The 14799-nt window shown below is 44.9% G+C and overlaps 1 protein-coding gene across 2 annotated transcripts; it reads left to right on the forward strand.

Moving 5' to 3' along the window:
- Positions 1 to 1674: 1674 nt before the first annotated feature.
- Positions 1675 to 13797, forward strand: RAB39B (RAB39B, member RAS oncogene family). 2 transcript variants are annotated; one of them, XM_048863422.2, is made up of 3 exons: positions 1675 to 1891; positions 2222 to 3133; positions 10307 to 13797. In XM_048863422.2, exons 2-3 carry the CDS (start codon positions 2919 to 2921, stop codon positions 10731 to 10733), a joined length of 642 nt encoding a protein of 213 aa, XP_048719379.1. In that variant the 5' UTR covers positions 1675 to 1891; positions 2222 to 2918; the 3' UTR covers positions 10734 to 13797. The 2 variants fall into 2 exon arrangements, with proteins under 2 accessions (XP_048719379.1, XP_048719380.1); XM_048863423.2 differs by having other exon boundaries at positions 1675 to 1867.
- Positions 13798 to 14799: the final 1002 nt, after the last annotated feature.

Here is a 14799-nt window from a genome sequence, read left to right on the forward strand (position 1 = left end):
TGTAACATTAGATTCACTAGCCTTCTGTAATGTCCAAATGAAAGACGAGCATGGCGGGGAGGGGGGTGTGTGAAAAACCAGTGATAAACAGCAAGCTCTGTTGTGAGCCTTAATTCACATTTGCAAAATGCTTTGAAATTGTTGGGTAAAATACAATTGATATGTGCCGAGTATTACTGTTAACAATGCTCTGGTTAATTTAAAGCTAACTTTGATTAATGTTTTTAATATCTCTCTGTTGCCCTATTTCTGTAGCTACTTGAAGCATCCTTTCCCCCATTCCCAAGATATTACTGAAATGAGAACTTCCTGGGTAAATATTTCAAATTAATAAATTATATTTTAAAGTCCATTAAAAATCGCTTGACATTTTTCACAGGAATAAAAACACTAAAGTAAGTATCCTGGTAAAATTTCAAGTTAGGAAATTCACTTCTGCCAAAATAAATGCCCTTGCAGTGTCACATGGATATAGTTGTTCTTCCCTTATCATTATTTATTACCTGGTCAGTGTTAGAGTTAGTAGGAATTTTTTTGAACACAAGTACTCCTTTTCTTTTTGCAAATACAGACTAACACGGCTGCTACTCTGAAACTTGAACAAAAACAAATCTTTTTGTCAAAAAAGTCCCTTTTTCTTTGTCAAAACTATTCACCAATTGTCTATACTTTCAAAATTTGATTTTTTTATGATTTGCTACATTAAAAATTTCAATCAACATTTTTGTTGTCATTTTCAGTACACTGTTTTTCCATTTTAAAGGGTTCAGTCAAGCTCAACGTGCCATTGTACTAGGTACAAACACCGGAGTTAACGATAGTCTCCGCCCTGAGTTTATAATCTAATTAGCTTGTCCTAAGTGGCTCTGATGTATGATGCAGTTATGAGGTGTTAAAGAGCTGCCATGTTCCACTCCAGAGATGGCTGCATTGCAAGTGATGGGTGGATCTACTTCTAAATGTGTAAAATGCTGTGTGCAACTTCAGGATGAAAGCTATGAGATACAATGTAAGATGCTTGTTTCTGTAGTTTTGTTTGGACAGCATTAAGCACGCTGATGTTGCTCAAAAGAGTATTGTTTGTTGCTTCTAGGGCCTCACTATGCTCAGCACTGTGTAACAGACAGGAATGCTCATTCAAAACACTGCTAAAATAAAAGTGGGCACATTTAATCAATGAGTTGGCTAAGTTTTGTGATATTTAAATGTTTTTCATTAGCCACTTGTTTTAGGGGTGAACATTTGCAAAGATAGACCTGTATAACTATTTTATTTCAAGTACAAAGTGTTCCATTAGTCACCCAGTTAAAATCATCATTATCCAGATTGTGAGCTCTTTGGGCCAGGGACAGTGGCTTCTACACATGAGGATAGCCCCTTGCACATTATGGGTATTCCCAAGATAGAAATAATAAATCATGATACCGTTAGATGTTCACTGCCAGCATTTCTAGGTGGCTGAGCCTTGCACAACGTGTCTCCTTATTTTACCAGGTTGATCCATTTGCTAATTTCCTTTGTCTTCAGCTAAAATCTGGATCTTTGCTGTGTTTGGGTTGGGTTTTTTTGTTTGTTTTGTTTTTTTGGGTGAGTAGCTTCTTTTCTAGTCAATGTGGTAGAGTAAGACAGAAGGCGGTTGCTCCTCTATCCTGGGGATTACAGTAGCTGCTGATGCCAATGATGAGTCAGAGTGTTTGGTGCTGATGTTGCTGCCATTTCATCAGCTCTGTGATCCCCAGCATCCCCTATTCGCCAGCTCTCCATCTTTACAACCCTGGGCATCTCTGCGACTAAAGTCCACACTGGAGGAAGGGCTACAATTCTTCTGGCTGCAGGGAAATGAAACCTCTTCTCTGGAGCTAGTCAGGTGCCCTTGAGGACCATCCCCTTGGTAATGCCTGCTTGGAGGCACAGAATAATAGAGCCTAGGAAGCCTTCTAGCATCGGGTTGTTTTTTTGTTTTAATCAAGATCGGACTTCCTGAGCCTGGAGGCTTTGATCTTCCTGTATGCAGGGTGGAGTCTGTTTTGGTGAGGGGTAACGAAGGGGGGGATCAGAGCCTTTTCTTGGCGTCCTTCGTTGCTGACCTGGATTTAGGCTGCTGAGTTATAGCTCTAGATATTTGTGTAAACACTGGGGGGGGGGGGGGGAGGGGGAAGGTTGGAGCCCTTGAATGAGAGCTGGAAATTCAATCCAACCCCTTTTCTGCTTTTGTATCTAGGCCAGCCACTGCCAAGTTCTTTTCAGTGAATTACAAACGCATTTCTCTGCAATTGCAAAAGGAAATACGGATCAGTAGCAAAATGCATGTCGGATCCTGATTTAAAAAGCAAAACAACAAGCTGGCGAAGGGGGAAATCTAGACTGGCTTGGGGCAAAATGGAGACCATCTGACCTTTGCATTTCCAGCAGAGACATCTTGCATGTGTGTTGCAGAACTGGAGGCAGAGGGAGGGGGGGGGTGCATTCCTGCCACCCGCCTCTCCCCCAAGAAGATTTCCCAGCAGCCAGAAACCATGACTGGACAGGGGAAGACGGATCCCATGCATTCTGAAGGCATCCCTGATCTCCACCTTCCACGCAGACCTGCCCTTGTAGCGCTTGTATTTCTCTCCTAAATCAGAGCTCCAGAACCCAGCAGCAGCGGTGAGACTGGGCCGCCCTCTGGTGGGCAGTGCGGGCGAGGCAGCGCGCCCTCTGGTGGGCAGTGTCCCTCCAGCGCCCTCTGCTGGGTGCCTCCCTTGGACCCGGCTGCAGGACTGGGAGCAGAACCGCGGGGCACCTGCTGGCCGCAGAGCCTCCATCGCATCCGCTCCGGGCTCGGCATGGGCTGTGAGGTGCGTGCCTTGTGCTAGGCGCTTGGCAGAGGCTGCATTGCACCGGGCGAGGCCAGAGCGGGGCGAGCCGCGGGGGGGAGCATGGAAGCGATTTGGCTTTACCAGTTCCGCCTGATCGTGATCGGAGACTCCACTGTGGGCAAATCCTGCCTGATCCGCCGCTTCACCGAGGGGCGCTTCGCCCAGGTCTCGGACCCCACGGTGGGCGTGGATTTCTTCTCGCGGCTGGTGGAGATCGAGCCGGGGAAGAGGATCAAGCTGCAGATCTGGGACACGGCCGGGCAGGAGCGATTCAGGTGAGAGGAGCGGGAGGGAAGGAGGGAGGGCCGGTGGGATCTGGTCGGCAGCCCGCCCGCCGGGAACCAGCCTGCAGATCTGCCGAGGGAAGCCCCGCCAGCCAGCGCCGCCTCCTTGCTCTGCCCTGGCCGGGCGGCGGAGCCTGGCCGCGGGGTGCACGGGCGGCCCGGGGGAGAGCAGCCGGCCCGCGCCAGGCGAGACCGCAAAGCTGGAGCCCACCCGCGGGCCTGGCTCAGGGCCCTTCGCCGCACCCTGGCCGCGGCCTCCGGGGGGCTGAGCTGGAGGGGATGGAAGCAGCTAGCCTGGGAGCCACCAGCGCCCGTGGGCAAGGCAGCGCCCACAGGCTGCAGGGGCCGCATCCCAGGCCTCCCTCTTTCCCTGTGACCCTAGGCGGGCCTGGGCAACCCTCTGACACTGGAGCAGGGAAGGCCGCAAGCCCCGCCCGGGCTAGAGCAAATCTAACTGGCCTGGCTGCCCCAGGGCTCGCCCCTAACGCAACCCTCGGACACCTGGACACGGAGAAAATGCTGGTCCCTGGTTGTTGGGCTGGAGACCAGAGCTGGCTTTTTAGGTGGAGGGAATCTGTAGATTTTCCCCTTTGGCCGGGGGTGTTGCCCAGCCCAGAGGGAATGAAATTAGCTAGCAGCTGTTCACCTTTTTCTATGAGGCCTTTGCCTTTTGCACAAAGAACTAGGTGGGTTTCCATTCAGTGAGCCTGCTCTGGTTTTTGACGCAACAGAACAATACGTTCAAACCTCAGAGGGGGAATGAATGAAATCGAAAGAGTTAGTACAATTCCGATTAGAAAAGCCAGCATTGTTCATATGTGACGGGTGAGAAATCAGGCCCTTGGAAGCCAGGAAATGCAGTTAATGCCTCTGCCTTGAAATATGGTCCCTTGGTGTCATTATGAATTATTTGTCCATTGATACTATTTTATGCAAACTGGAATTCTTAAACAGTATATCCAGCAGCAAGATGTAGCACTGAACATACCATCTTCAGACTTGATTTGTAAGTATCTGTGCAATATACTGAGCAAGCCAAAATTATAAATTGTAACACAGAGACTCAGATGTAGTTCCATTTAGAGCCAAATCCTGCTTGCTTTGTTCACGTCTGACTCCCACTGAAGTCAATGGCACAGAGAAGGTTTCGTCTTTAATTTTCTGCTGAGCCCAAAAAGATGTAGTGGGCAAAATACGCATTCTGAGCGTGTATCAACGTTTGCCCAAGTTATACAGAAGCATGCAGCCTCTCTCTCTGTACTGCGGAGGATGAATGGAAGATTTTGAAACATAACAAGGCTTGTTTGCCTCCACTGGCCCAAGTGAAAATAAATCAAAACAGATCTCTGCATGTTAGCTATGGGAACAGACATAAATGTTCACCAAGCACAGAAAGTCAAGGCAAATTCAGTGCAGATTGTTACCTTCTTCACATCAAAAACGCAGTTTAAGCAGGAAGGTGAAGGAAGAACATGGAACAGGCTGGTGTAAAGAAACAGCAGCCAAGCGTTTGTAACATGGTTGCCTAAAGTTAGGTTCCTACGACCTTAGCTGAGGCATCTAACTATGCAACTGGATTGTCAAAAGTGCAGCAGCTCCAGTGAAGGCTCTAGACTATGGGATGGAGATCAACCAGGCCAGTTCAAGGATTTTAGGCTGACTGTGAGTAACAGTTACCTTCCTACATATAGGGAGAGTACTGTGGTAGCATGCCTTGCAGCCTCGAGCACTGAATACTGAATGGGGACTAGTAATTTAAGAGACTAATTGGTAGCAAATGTGACTTCATTAGCAAAGAAAAGAACTATATGGGGGGATATCCACGGGATTCACTGCAGAACCATATGGTAAATTGCAGCCATGTGATAACTGTATTTATCATACCTCTTTCACCTGCACTCTGCTCACTCATCCAACTTCCTGGTGGGCCACTTCCAGCCTTCCAGACCTCTGAGCAGCTTCAAAAAGCTGCCGTTTTTTGTTAACCTGACTCAGAAACATTTCAGTGGCTGAATCCCTCCCTCCATTTGCTCACATGACACTGGCTGTGGCCCGGGATAGACAATGTTCAGTCCTTAGCAAGTGACATGTTTAAGGTCTGATATCTTGCATCCATTCAGGGCTAGAAACACCAGATTTATACCATTGGGAGAGGGCAGTTCCCAGCCTTCAGTTGATACAGACTCTGTCCTTACAGCTTGGAATGTAAAGGTGACCTGTTAAGGAGTTTTTTAAAAATGAGCTTATGCCACTGCGCCCCCCACCCCCCACGCTGCATAAAGAAGGCTTGAAAGATTTTCCCCCTACAATAATTTTTCCTTGCTTTAAAGCCTTAGAAATAGTGGGAATACTGAGGCTGCTTACCCTTTGTTTTATGCACAACTTGAATGCTAAATGGGGGCAAATTACACCACTCAGCTACTTGTCCCCATTTACAGCTACTGCTGTTCCACCCATTTGGCCCACCGATTCTTGAATCTTGATTAGCTTCTCTGCCTGTTCTGCTCTACACCTGGGCAGGAGACTCCCAGCTGGAGGCCATCGCTGATTGAAGCTTTCCCGTCTCCTGTAAGTGGCTGGAAGGCTACCTGATGGAATTAGACAGCTGGGCTGCAGATGGCCGCACAAATCTTCACATAACACAGGTTGCAAAGTCTTTTGTTCTTGTTAATGGTACACAATCGCTTGGCCTTCAGCAATACCTTCAAGGCAAAAAGACATGAAATCACAGAATTACAGACATTTGGGCTAGCAAACCAGCTAGGTCCACGCTGGGTAAGACTTCTCCACAGCATATTGTGCGTCTCAAAAGTTGGCCCCATACGGCTTTCCAAGCAGCCAGCCTGAGTCAGTGCTTTCCCACAGACCATGTTGTTTTGGGCCCTGATTTAGCAAAGCACTCAAGCATGTGCTTCACTTTGACTGAGCCACTGACTTCAGTGGAGTTGCTCCTGATTTACACCAGAATAACTGAGATCAGAATCAGGTCCAGGAAGAGCATTCCAGGATGCTGGAAGTATCCCTAACTCTAACCCTAATCCAGGTCCATGAGCAGCACAGCTACAAAACCAGAGGAAATAACCCAGCAGCCATAGCCATGAGATCAGAGTGACCTTATTTTCATCTTTGTCTTTAATACTACCCTAAAAATTACTTTTCCCACGTATGCAAACAATGGAGTTGCTGTAGCGAAGACATGGAAGCTGGGGTTGGCAGGGGGTGTGTCCATGAAAGGGAATCTGAGCCAGAGACTTGAGAGGGCATTGATTATCTATAGCATAGGCAAGAAATCCTCCTTCTTCTCAGTTCTCTTCTCTCTCTGCCCTGTGGCTCTTCTCCCATCACGCTACAGCAGTGCTGCTTGCTGTTGATAAAGCAAAACTTGGAAGCCCCAAATAGTCATTTGTGGGGCAGTTTCTCTGGATACACGAAGATTTTGCAGGACCCACTGACTCCTCACTATGATTCTGGTTGCTCTAGATTAAGAAATCAGTGCCTGTCCCACGATAAAAGAGCAGCAATACGTTCCGTCATGAAATAGGACGATCCCACAAAGGAAAGAGCGTTCAGGAGCATGACCTTCTCCAGGGAGAAGTGTATACTTGCTTCCTGATTGACAGCGGATCCCTTAATCTGCACAGAAAGCAGCAGTCAGCAATCATTCTACAGCTTCTTTGGCATTTACTCAAGTTGAGTTGTCATCAAAATGTAAATCTGCTCGGGCTAAATTTCACGGGCTGGTTTTGTAGTAGTTCCGTTTACAGCATGAATACTACACAGATTGGCTTGCTCTCACGTCACAGTTCTAGCTGCACGTGCAGCTGCCCTGACTCACAAAGCTCTTGTAAGGTGCCTCACGGTTCCCAGCATGTTGTTTTTTGCAGCAGTGAGAACAGAGAACCTGTGAATGGTCAGACCTCAGGCATGTAAGGACACAAGTCCATTGGCATTTGATATTTTCCACTAGATGCCTAATAGCAAAAGCAGTGAAGCAAAAGCAGGTGCTCGACTGAATTGGGGCCTAAATCAGTAGAAGGTTCAAGTACCTATGCCGTAATTCAGTGGAGCTGGAAACAAAAGTAAGAGGCCTAATGCCAATCAAAGTGCCCTTCTTACACTTCGTTGTAAGCTTGGGCTTGTTCCATCAGGCAAATCAGCCCACATGAGTGTTAATGTAGGAGCCATTCTTTGTGGGACTGCCTGAGCCAAGTTCTTTTGAAGGCAATGGAGAGACTCCTATTTGACAGGAAAGGGAGTTGGGTCAGACTCTTGTATGCCATATATTGTACAGAAAAGAAAAACAACACTCATTTTAGTAATGCCTGGGGATTGTAAAACATTTATAGGGGCCTTCGTTTTTCATTCTCCACCTGAAAATCCAGGTGCTTCAGTTACCATGGGCCAGATCCACACAGGGGACTTAGGCTTAGCATTGCAATGCCTAACTTTAGGTGCCCTGCTGCCCACTGGAGTCCTCAGTCCCCAAGCTCCCTAGACAATGCAGATGGAGAGTCAGGAGCCTAAGAATGGGAGCCAGAAGCCAACACGCTGAGCAGGGAGCCACCTAAGCTACCCAATAGGAGGAGGCCTAAGCCCTGCCCCGACAAAGGTGGCTAGATGCCTCCCTCCACTCAGGATTCACAGCCAGGAACCCTCTCCTGCAGTAGGTGCTTAAAGCAGGTTAGTCCTTTCTCATGAACATGTGAGGGGAAGAAAGTGACCCCCTTTTACCCTACAGTCCACTGGTTAGAGCACTCAGCCAGGGTGTGGGAAACCCTGCTTCTGCCCCCACTCTGTCTGATCAAGAGCAGGGACCTGACCCCAGGTGAGTGCCCTAATCACCAGGCTAAGGTATTCTGGGGGGCGGTTGTCCCACTTCAGGGCAACTCCATCTCTATTTCCCCATCATGGTGCACCAAGGGCACCCACTGTAGGCTTCCAGCTCCTCAGCCATCACCTCTCTTGGGCAGAGACCACATCTCTGACTATGGCCCTCCTGACTGGGATTTTTCCAGGCTGCACAGTTCCCTATCTGCCCTGTGATATCCCCAGACTGCTTAACCAGGCCAACATCTGCACATTCCATTGTCTTCAAAGCCCATGAGCGGCTGTAATGGTCAACAGTTACAAGTTACCCCATAGCTCTTTCTAAGCAAGCACATTTATTCTTAAGGTAAAAGCATTACAGAGAAAACATTAACAACAATACAGTTTATTAGCATGCTTGTAGGTTCTTTATTAACAATCACTACCCCAGTGCCAACAAGGGCTCTGGTAGGTGCCAGTCCTTCCAAACCCATCAAGGGGTTTTTCTTTGGTTACAAGTTCATAACCACCTTAGCTCAGAACCAGAACAACCATGAATAGTTCCAGCATTCCTGTGTCCAGCTTGGCCCTTTGATCTGGGAACATGTAATCAGCAGACAACAGTCCTCTCCTCAGGGCAGAGCTTCAAACGGCTGGGTTTTTGCATAACTGGACCTGGGGACTTTGCCTTCTCTTCCCCCTAGTGATTCCCCAGGAAATCCATGTCATACCTATTGTCTCAAAAGCCTATTCTTGTCTGCCACATTGTTCAATGTAGCCCCGAATAATATTCACCTTTGCATGTAATACAATGGACTCCAAAGACACAAACTTAATTCAATAAGGTTTGCTGAGGATATTGCAGGAAGGGGCCATACACATCAGACATCTCTCCTGTTGAAACTGTTCCGCGTTGTATAAAATACCTAGCTAGTCCTTGGAGCAGGGGACTGGAACCTGGGGCTACGGGGAGAATGCACCAACCCCACGGCTATAGAGTCATTCATTCTCTGGCCCAATGACTTTTTAAGTATTTTATACAAAGTGAAACAGCTGCAACACAAAAGATCGAGTGAGCCCACCCCAGAATACCCGACAGCCCCGTGGTTCGGGCACTCGCTCCCCCCTTAGGCAGACTGAGGATTTTTATTCGGGTCTTAAACCTCCCAGGTGAGTGCTCTAATCACTCCATCTCTGTCAGCAGTGGCAGAGCTTCGATGGATTTGCATATGCCTACGGGCAGAGACTTTAGCAGTGGAAACTTCGGTGCCCAGGAACTTGGGCTGCCTCCAGGGTTAGGCAACAACTGAGCAGGGGGTTGAGGGGCTACATTTTGAACTTAGGTGCCAAAAGTGGCAGTTAGGAGCGTAAAGTCTTCTGTGGCTCTAGCCCCGTGAGTTCAAGTCTTGCAGGGCAACAAAAATTATAACGAACAAATAGTGCTGGTACCAGTATACGGAAAAAATTAACATTTTTGACCAAAAAAAAAAAGTGGAATTTGTTCCCCATATTTTCAACCAGCATTATTATTAAACTGTATCATTGCTAACAATCAATAATATCCCTGTCCCCAAGTTGCTTCAAGTAGATGTGGCCCCAGAGAGCGGCTTGAATGTTCCTTAGCAACGTGTTGGCGCTTATAGCAGCCGTAAGAGAACAAAAGCGTGCCTGTGCGTGTAGATGATGCCTCTGATTTTTCACAATGTTTCTAGGCTCCAGCTTCCAAGTCTACTGCAGGCCATTGAAAACGCCCTCTTTGCCTTACAAAAAGCTAAAACCTGCTGAGTGCTTGGTTCCAAGAAGACCCCTTTTAAGGAAGGTACATGGTGTATGGTACAGTGTCTCTTAACATGAAGTGACTTGATCGTGGAGTAGCTGGGGAAAAGACTTCTGAGATGGCAGACAAAGGCACAGCAGGAGCCAATGACTGAAAGCTGAAGCTAGACAAATTCAGAGTAGAAATAAGGCAGTATTTTAACGGTGAGGGAGACTAACCATTGGAACAAGCTATCAAAGGAAGTGGTGCATTCTCTGTCATTTGAAGTCTTTAAGTCAAGATGGGCTGTCTTTCTAAAAGAGATGCTATAGCCCAAACAGAAGTTGTGGGTTTGAAGCAGAAATTATCAGGTGAAATTCTTTGGCCTGTTATGCAGGAGGTCAGACTACATGATCGTAATGACCCCTTTTTCACTATAAATCTTCAAACCCAACTACCTGCTAACAAATAGAGCTGGTCAAAAACGTTTGGGAAAAGGAAAATTTCAGCCACCACCAACAAAAGGACAAAACTTGCCCCCAGAATGTTCAACTTCTAAAATGATCTTTACTTTCTTGTTGGGCGGGGGGGTTCTTTTTCAGATCCATCACCAGAGCCTACTACAGAAACTCAGTAGGCGGGCTCCTCTTATTTGACATTACAAACCGCAGGTCCTTCCAGAACGTCCATGAGTGGCTCGAAGAGACAAAGGTGCACGTCCAGCCATACCAGATTGTCTTTGTTTTGGTAGGTCACAAATGCGACCTTGACACACAGCGGCAAGTCACTAGACACGAGGCTGAGAAACTAGCTGCTGCATACGGCATGAAGTACATTGAGACATCTGCTCGGGATGCCATTAACGTGGAGAAGGCCTTCACCGACCTGACTCGAGATATATATGAGCTTGTTAAAAGGGGGGAAATTTCGATCCAGGAAGGCTGGGAAGGGGTAAAGAGTGGGTTTGTACCGAACGTAGTGCACTCTTCAGAAGAGGTGGTGAAATCAGATAGGAGATGCTTGTGCTAATCACTTCTAGTGAGAAAAGCTATGATGAACTCTACTAATCAAACATACTCTACTAAGTGAACTCAGTGTGACGGAAAGGGATTGTAACTCTAGCATGGTGAATGGCCTCACACGTTGTTTTGGACACCAGAGGAACAGAACCAGGAAAGCAATGGTCCGTTCCAAATAACCTCTTTCAGAATTGGGGGGGCTACAAACCTATGTGAGAATGAACAAAGGTGCATGTTTATGTTGTAGGAGACAGGAGGCATAAGAACAAGAGAGGATCTGAATGAGCTGGTACAGAACAGGGAATTTTACATGTACTGTTTTTGTGTGCCATGTGTTGAAGCCACAGTCTGAAAAGTCTATTAATACAATACACATGAGAGGAGAGAGAAAATCTTGGTTTGCATCAACAATTTATTTCCAGGAAGATTAGAATATAGCGTGGTTGCCATTCATGAATGTTACTTCCAGGGTTAACTCAAAAGAAATATATTTTACAGATATGGCACACACACTTTTGGGGCTTCATGTTCTTGTACCTCGTTAAAACATAGACTAAGACTATAGTATGGTACTTTAACAGGAAAATAAGGGTTATTTTATTGATAACTAAAACTTAACCATCACCATCCCCCTGAAGAGGGGTGTTTTCCTTGCCCTGCCTAGCTGAGACTAAGGGCTAAGTCCAGCATGACAGCTCCAATTATAATTATCAGATGACTTTATAAATACTTATTATCTCTCTCCATGATTTTAGTAGAAGTACCTCGACTATATGGATTTCCAATATAATTAACAGATCATGAGTATAAAGCTTCCTAAGTGTATCCTCACATCCAGTATCTCACAGCTGGGTCAAGGTAACCAGTGATTAGCAGCCAGGTGGGGAATGCAGATATTTCTGTCTTACTGTCAGAAGTAGGGTGATGTTGGCAGCATTTCAGTGTAAACTTACATTGCTCCTTAGGAAAAAAGGAAAGAACAAAAGAAAACTAAAAAGATTTAAAGCAAGAGCATCATACATCCCTGAAGGTGGAGTTTTCTTTTAAAGAACAAGGGAAAGAGCTGGGTCCAGTACTGAAAGCAGGGGCTAGGGGCAGCAGTCTCTGCTCTTATTGTGTTGCTTTCTTTACTGGCATCTGGGGAAGAAGAGAAATAGGAAGTGGAAGGAGGGGTATAGAGCTAAAGTGTCTGAGAGGGTGAAAAGGGAAGAAGAGAGAAGCATAGGAGAAAAAGTCTTCTCTTTGTTTTATTTATATTCTACCCAAGATGGGGCCTACACTGGGCAGGTAGCTGACTTTAAAAGGCTATAATTAAATGTCTGTTTTCTGGGAACACCATCTACCATTTCAGCTTTGCTTCGTGTAAGTACTGTATTAACTAAAGCTTTTGGAATGCAGAAGGGTAACAATGCGCCTGCATTGTGCCAAGGAGGATCAACATGTTAGCAAAACGTAAAGTGACATTTATTCAAGTTTGTGAGTTTTACAAGCCAAACTGTTAATTTGGTTATGAGGGATTAGGCAAACCACATAAGAGATCCAGCATTTGAATACAGGCCTCCAGGTAGACAAGAATAAAGTACTTCTAATTGCTCCTCTAAGGTACCATGTTCCATAAGAGTATGATTTCTGACAAGTTGAATCTGTCTCTCTTCAGATCCGTTCTTGTAGTTTGTACTATTTGAGCCCAATAGTATCATAAAAATAACAAGACCATTGCTTAAGTATAAAAGCTGTAAACAAATTAAAATGAATAATATTTTACCTTTAAATTTTCTAGTAACATTTGCAATCCTTGAGCTCAGCAGGTGAGAGCCAACATGGTATGCCACTGTGAATTCATAGCCAGCGAACGTAGATCTAGAGGATATTGAAATGGGGGTTGGCTGTGGGAAATGATACAGCCTTTTACTTCTGAATACCAATGGTCAATCTTGATTAGGTCATAACTGTACTCAGTTTGCTGACCTAACTCTAAGACCCCCATTCAAAGTGGTCTCAGATTTTCTAGTTTAAACAACAATCTGTCTTAAATATAGAGACTTTGGTTTAATCAAGTAATACTCTGTGAACATCGAAGGAAGTAAAACTTTTGGGGCCTATCATGTTTCCTGTATCAAAGTCTCATGAGCCAGCATAGCAGGATCTCACTAATGGGGAAAATGATTGAGCTTTTCACTGCATTTCCTTTTCTTTTTTTCTTTTTTTGTTTAAATGATAAAAAAAATCTACATTTCGGTAAGTGGGGTTGGGTTTTTAGTATTTAAATATAAAATTTAGAAAAGTCATAAAAAAGCTTGTCCAGGCTTTGAGTAAGCCTTGAATTTGTATTGTAAGTATAGTTCAAAAAAGGTACAGTCTGAGGACAAAAATCTGTGCTATCTGAAACTAACTACTTAAAAATAATGAAACAAAAGGAAATGGTTAATATTGAATAAAAGAGCATTGTGTTCACCTGTTTTCTAATTCCTTGCATTTTCTAGGCAGCTTATAAAAACAATAGACAACGTAATACAGTCATGTGTACAAGTCTGGGCTGTTTTTTCTTTTTCTGAAATGAAAAACCTTATAGGCTTTGATAAACATTCTTTTCTAACAACTGGTTTTAGTGCTTTGACTACTGCAAGAGGCATTAGAGAAATCAGATGGTGGTATCATTCAAAAGAAACATCCAGGAGTTTTTACTCTAGGACAAAGGAAAACAAAAACTTTTTGTGGCACAGGTCACAGATTTAAAACAATCTGCATGTTGGACTGGAATTTCGCAGAACCTCCAGAATAAAGTATACTGTACACTTTTCCTTGCTTTCTGTTATGCACTGTAATGAAATGTGGAAAAAAAAACCCTCGCTGTATTTAGCTGTATGTGAATGAAACATGCTTGTATTTAGCAAAATTGTTAATGTGATTATGTGAAATTCAAATCTTGTAAAGAAAAACTTGTGTTTTTTTCCTTCCCCCGCACTCCCATTCTTCATCAGTAAGCCATCTAGTAACTCCGTACTTCTACACAGCAACCAGGACTGAAAATCCAATACAAAATAATAAACAACATGCACTCTGTTTACAACAAATCTACCATGCATTTTCTCTTAACCATGTGTCTTTCGGTAGCCAATATTTAAGATGCGCTCATTGTCCTTGTGGAAAAAAAGTCAATAGGGGTCTATCAAAAGTCAATACAGCTCTACAGGATTTATTTAAAAAAATCCATTGGGTTTTTATAATTCATTGGTTCACAGCCAGTGACAGTTACAGTAGTTATCCACAATATTAAAGCACCATATGCCAGGTCCTCAGCTGGTGTAACTTGTCCTAGCTCCCCTGACTTCAGTGAAGCTAGAACACATTCTACCAGCTGCTGATTTGTCCCCATATAAAGCAAAGAGAACTTGAGACTATAAATATAAGAATGAGACTAAATAGCCAGAATCTGCAGTGTTAGACCATCTGTAGGTATTTTCCTTCAAAGCACCATTATTTAATATCTAGGATTTGCAATCAAATCCTAAAGAACGGTTTAAAAACAAAAAACAGAGCAAGGTTATCGTTGTCTGTAGGCTGTATGCATAAGGATATATTCCACCGTTCAGAGACCAGTTAGCCTGGAATGGGGAGCAGTTCAGAAACCCCTTAGCAGGTCTATGTTTAGTGGAGAGACATTTTATAAGTTTACTTAAAGGTTTCAATCTCTTTTCAGGGTGGCCCCCACTGCTTGCACCATGAACAGAATGGCTCTGCTTGCTCCTTATGCTTAAACAAATTCTCAGGATTGTGTGTTAGGTGCAACCGGTGGGGATACTGTTTGGGTTTTATTGCTGATCCCTCTCTACTCCAAAGCACTAGCTAATAATAGGTTTGCTGGCTTGTAAATGTTTAGCTTGACTTTTTACTGGGCATGGTGGAGAAATGCAATCACTGCCTTGAAGCCATCCAAAAAGAGAGCAGCTTTACAAGAGGCAGAAATTCCCGATGTGAGACTCATACTTATCCACTGTGTGGGAGAGGATGCTGGGGCAGAACAGTGGAAAACTGCATGGGCCTGCAGTTGCCCCTCACTTCACCAGAAACATCAT

Source organism: Caretta caretta, chromosome 9 (assembly GCF_965140235.1).
Source record: "Caretta caretta isolate rCarCar2 chromosome 9, rCarCar1.hap1, whole genome shotgun sequence".
Classification (NCBI taxonomy): Eukaryota; Metazoa; Chordata; order Testudines; family Cheloniidae; genus Caretta; species Caretta caretta.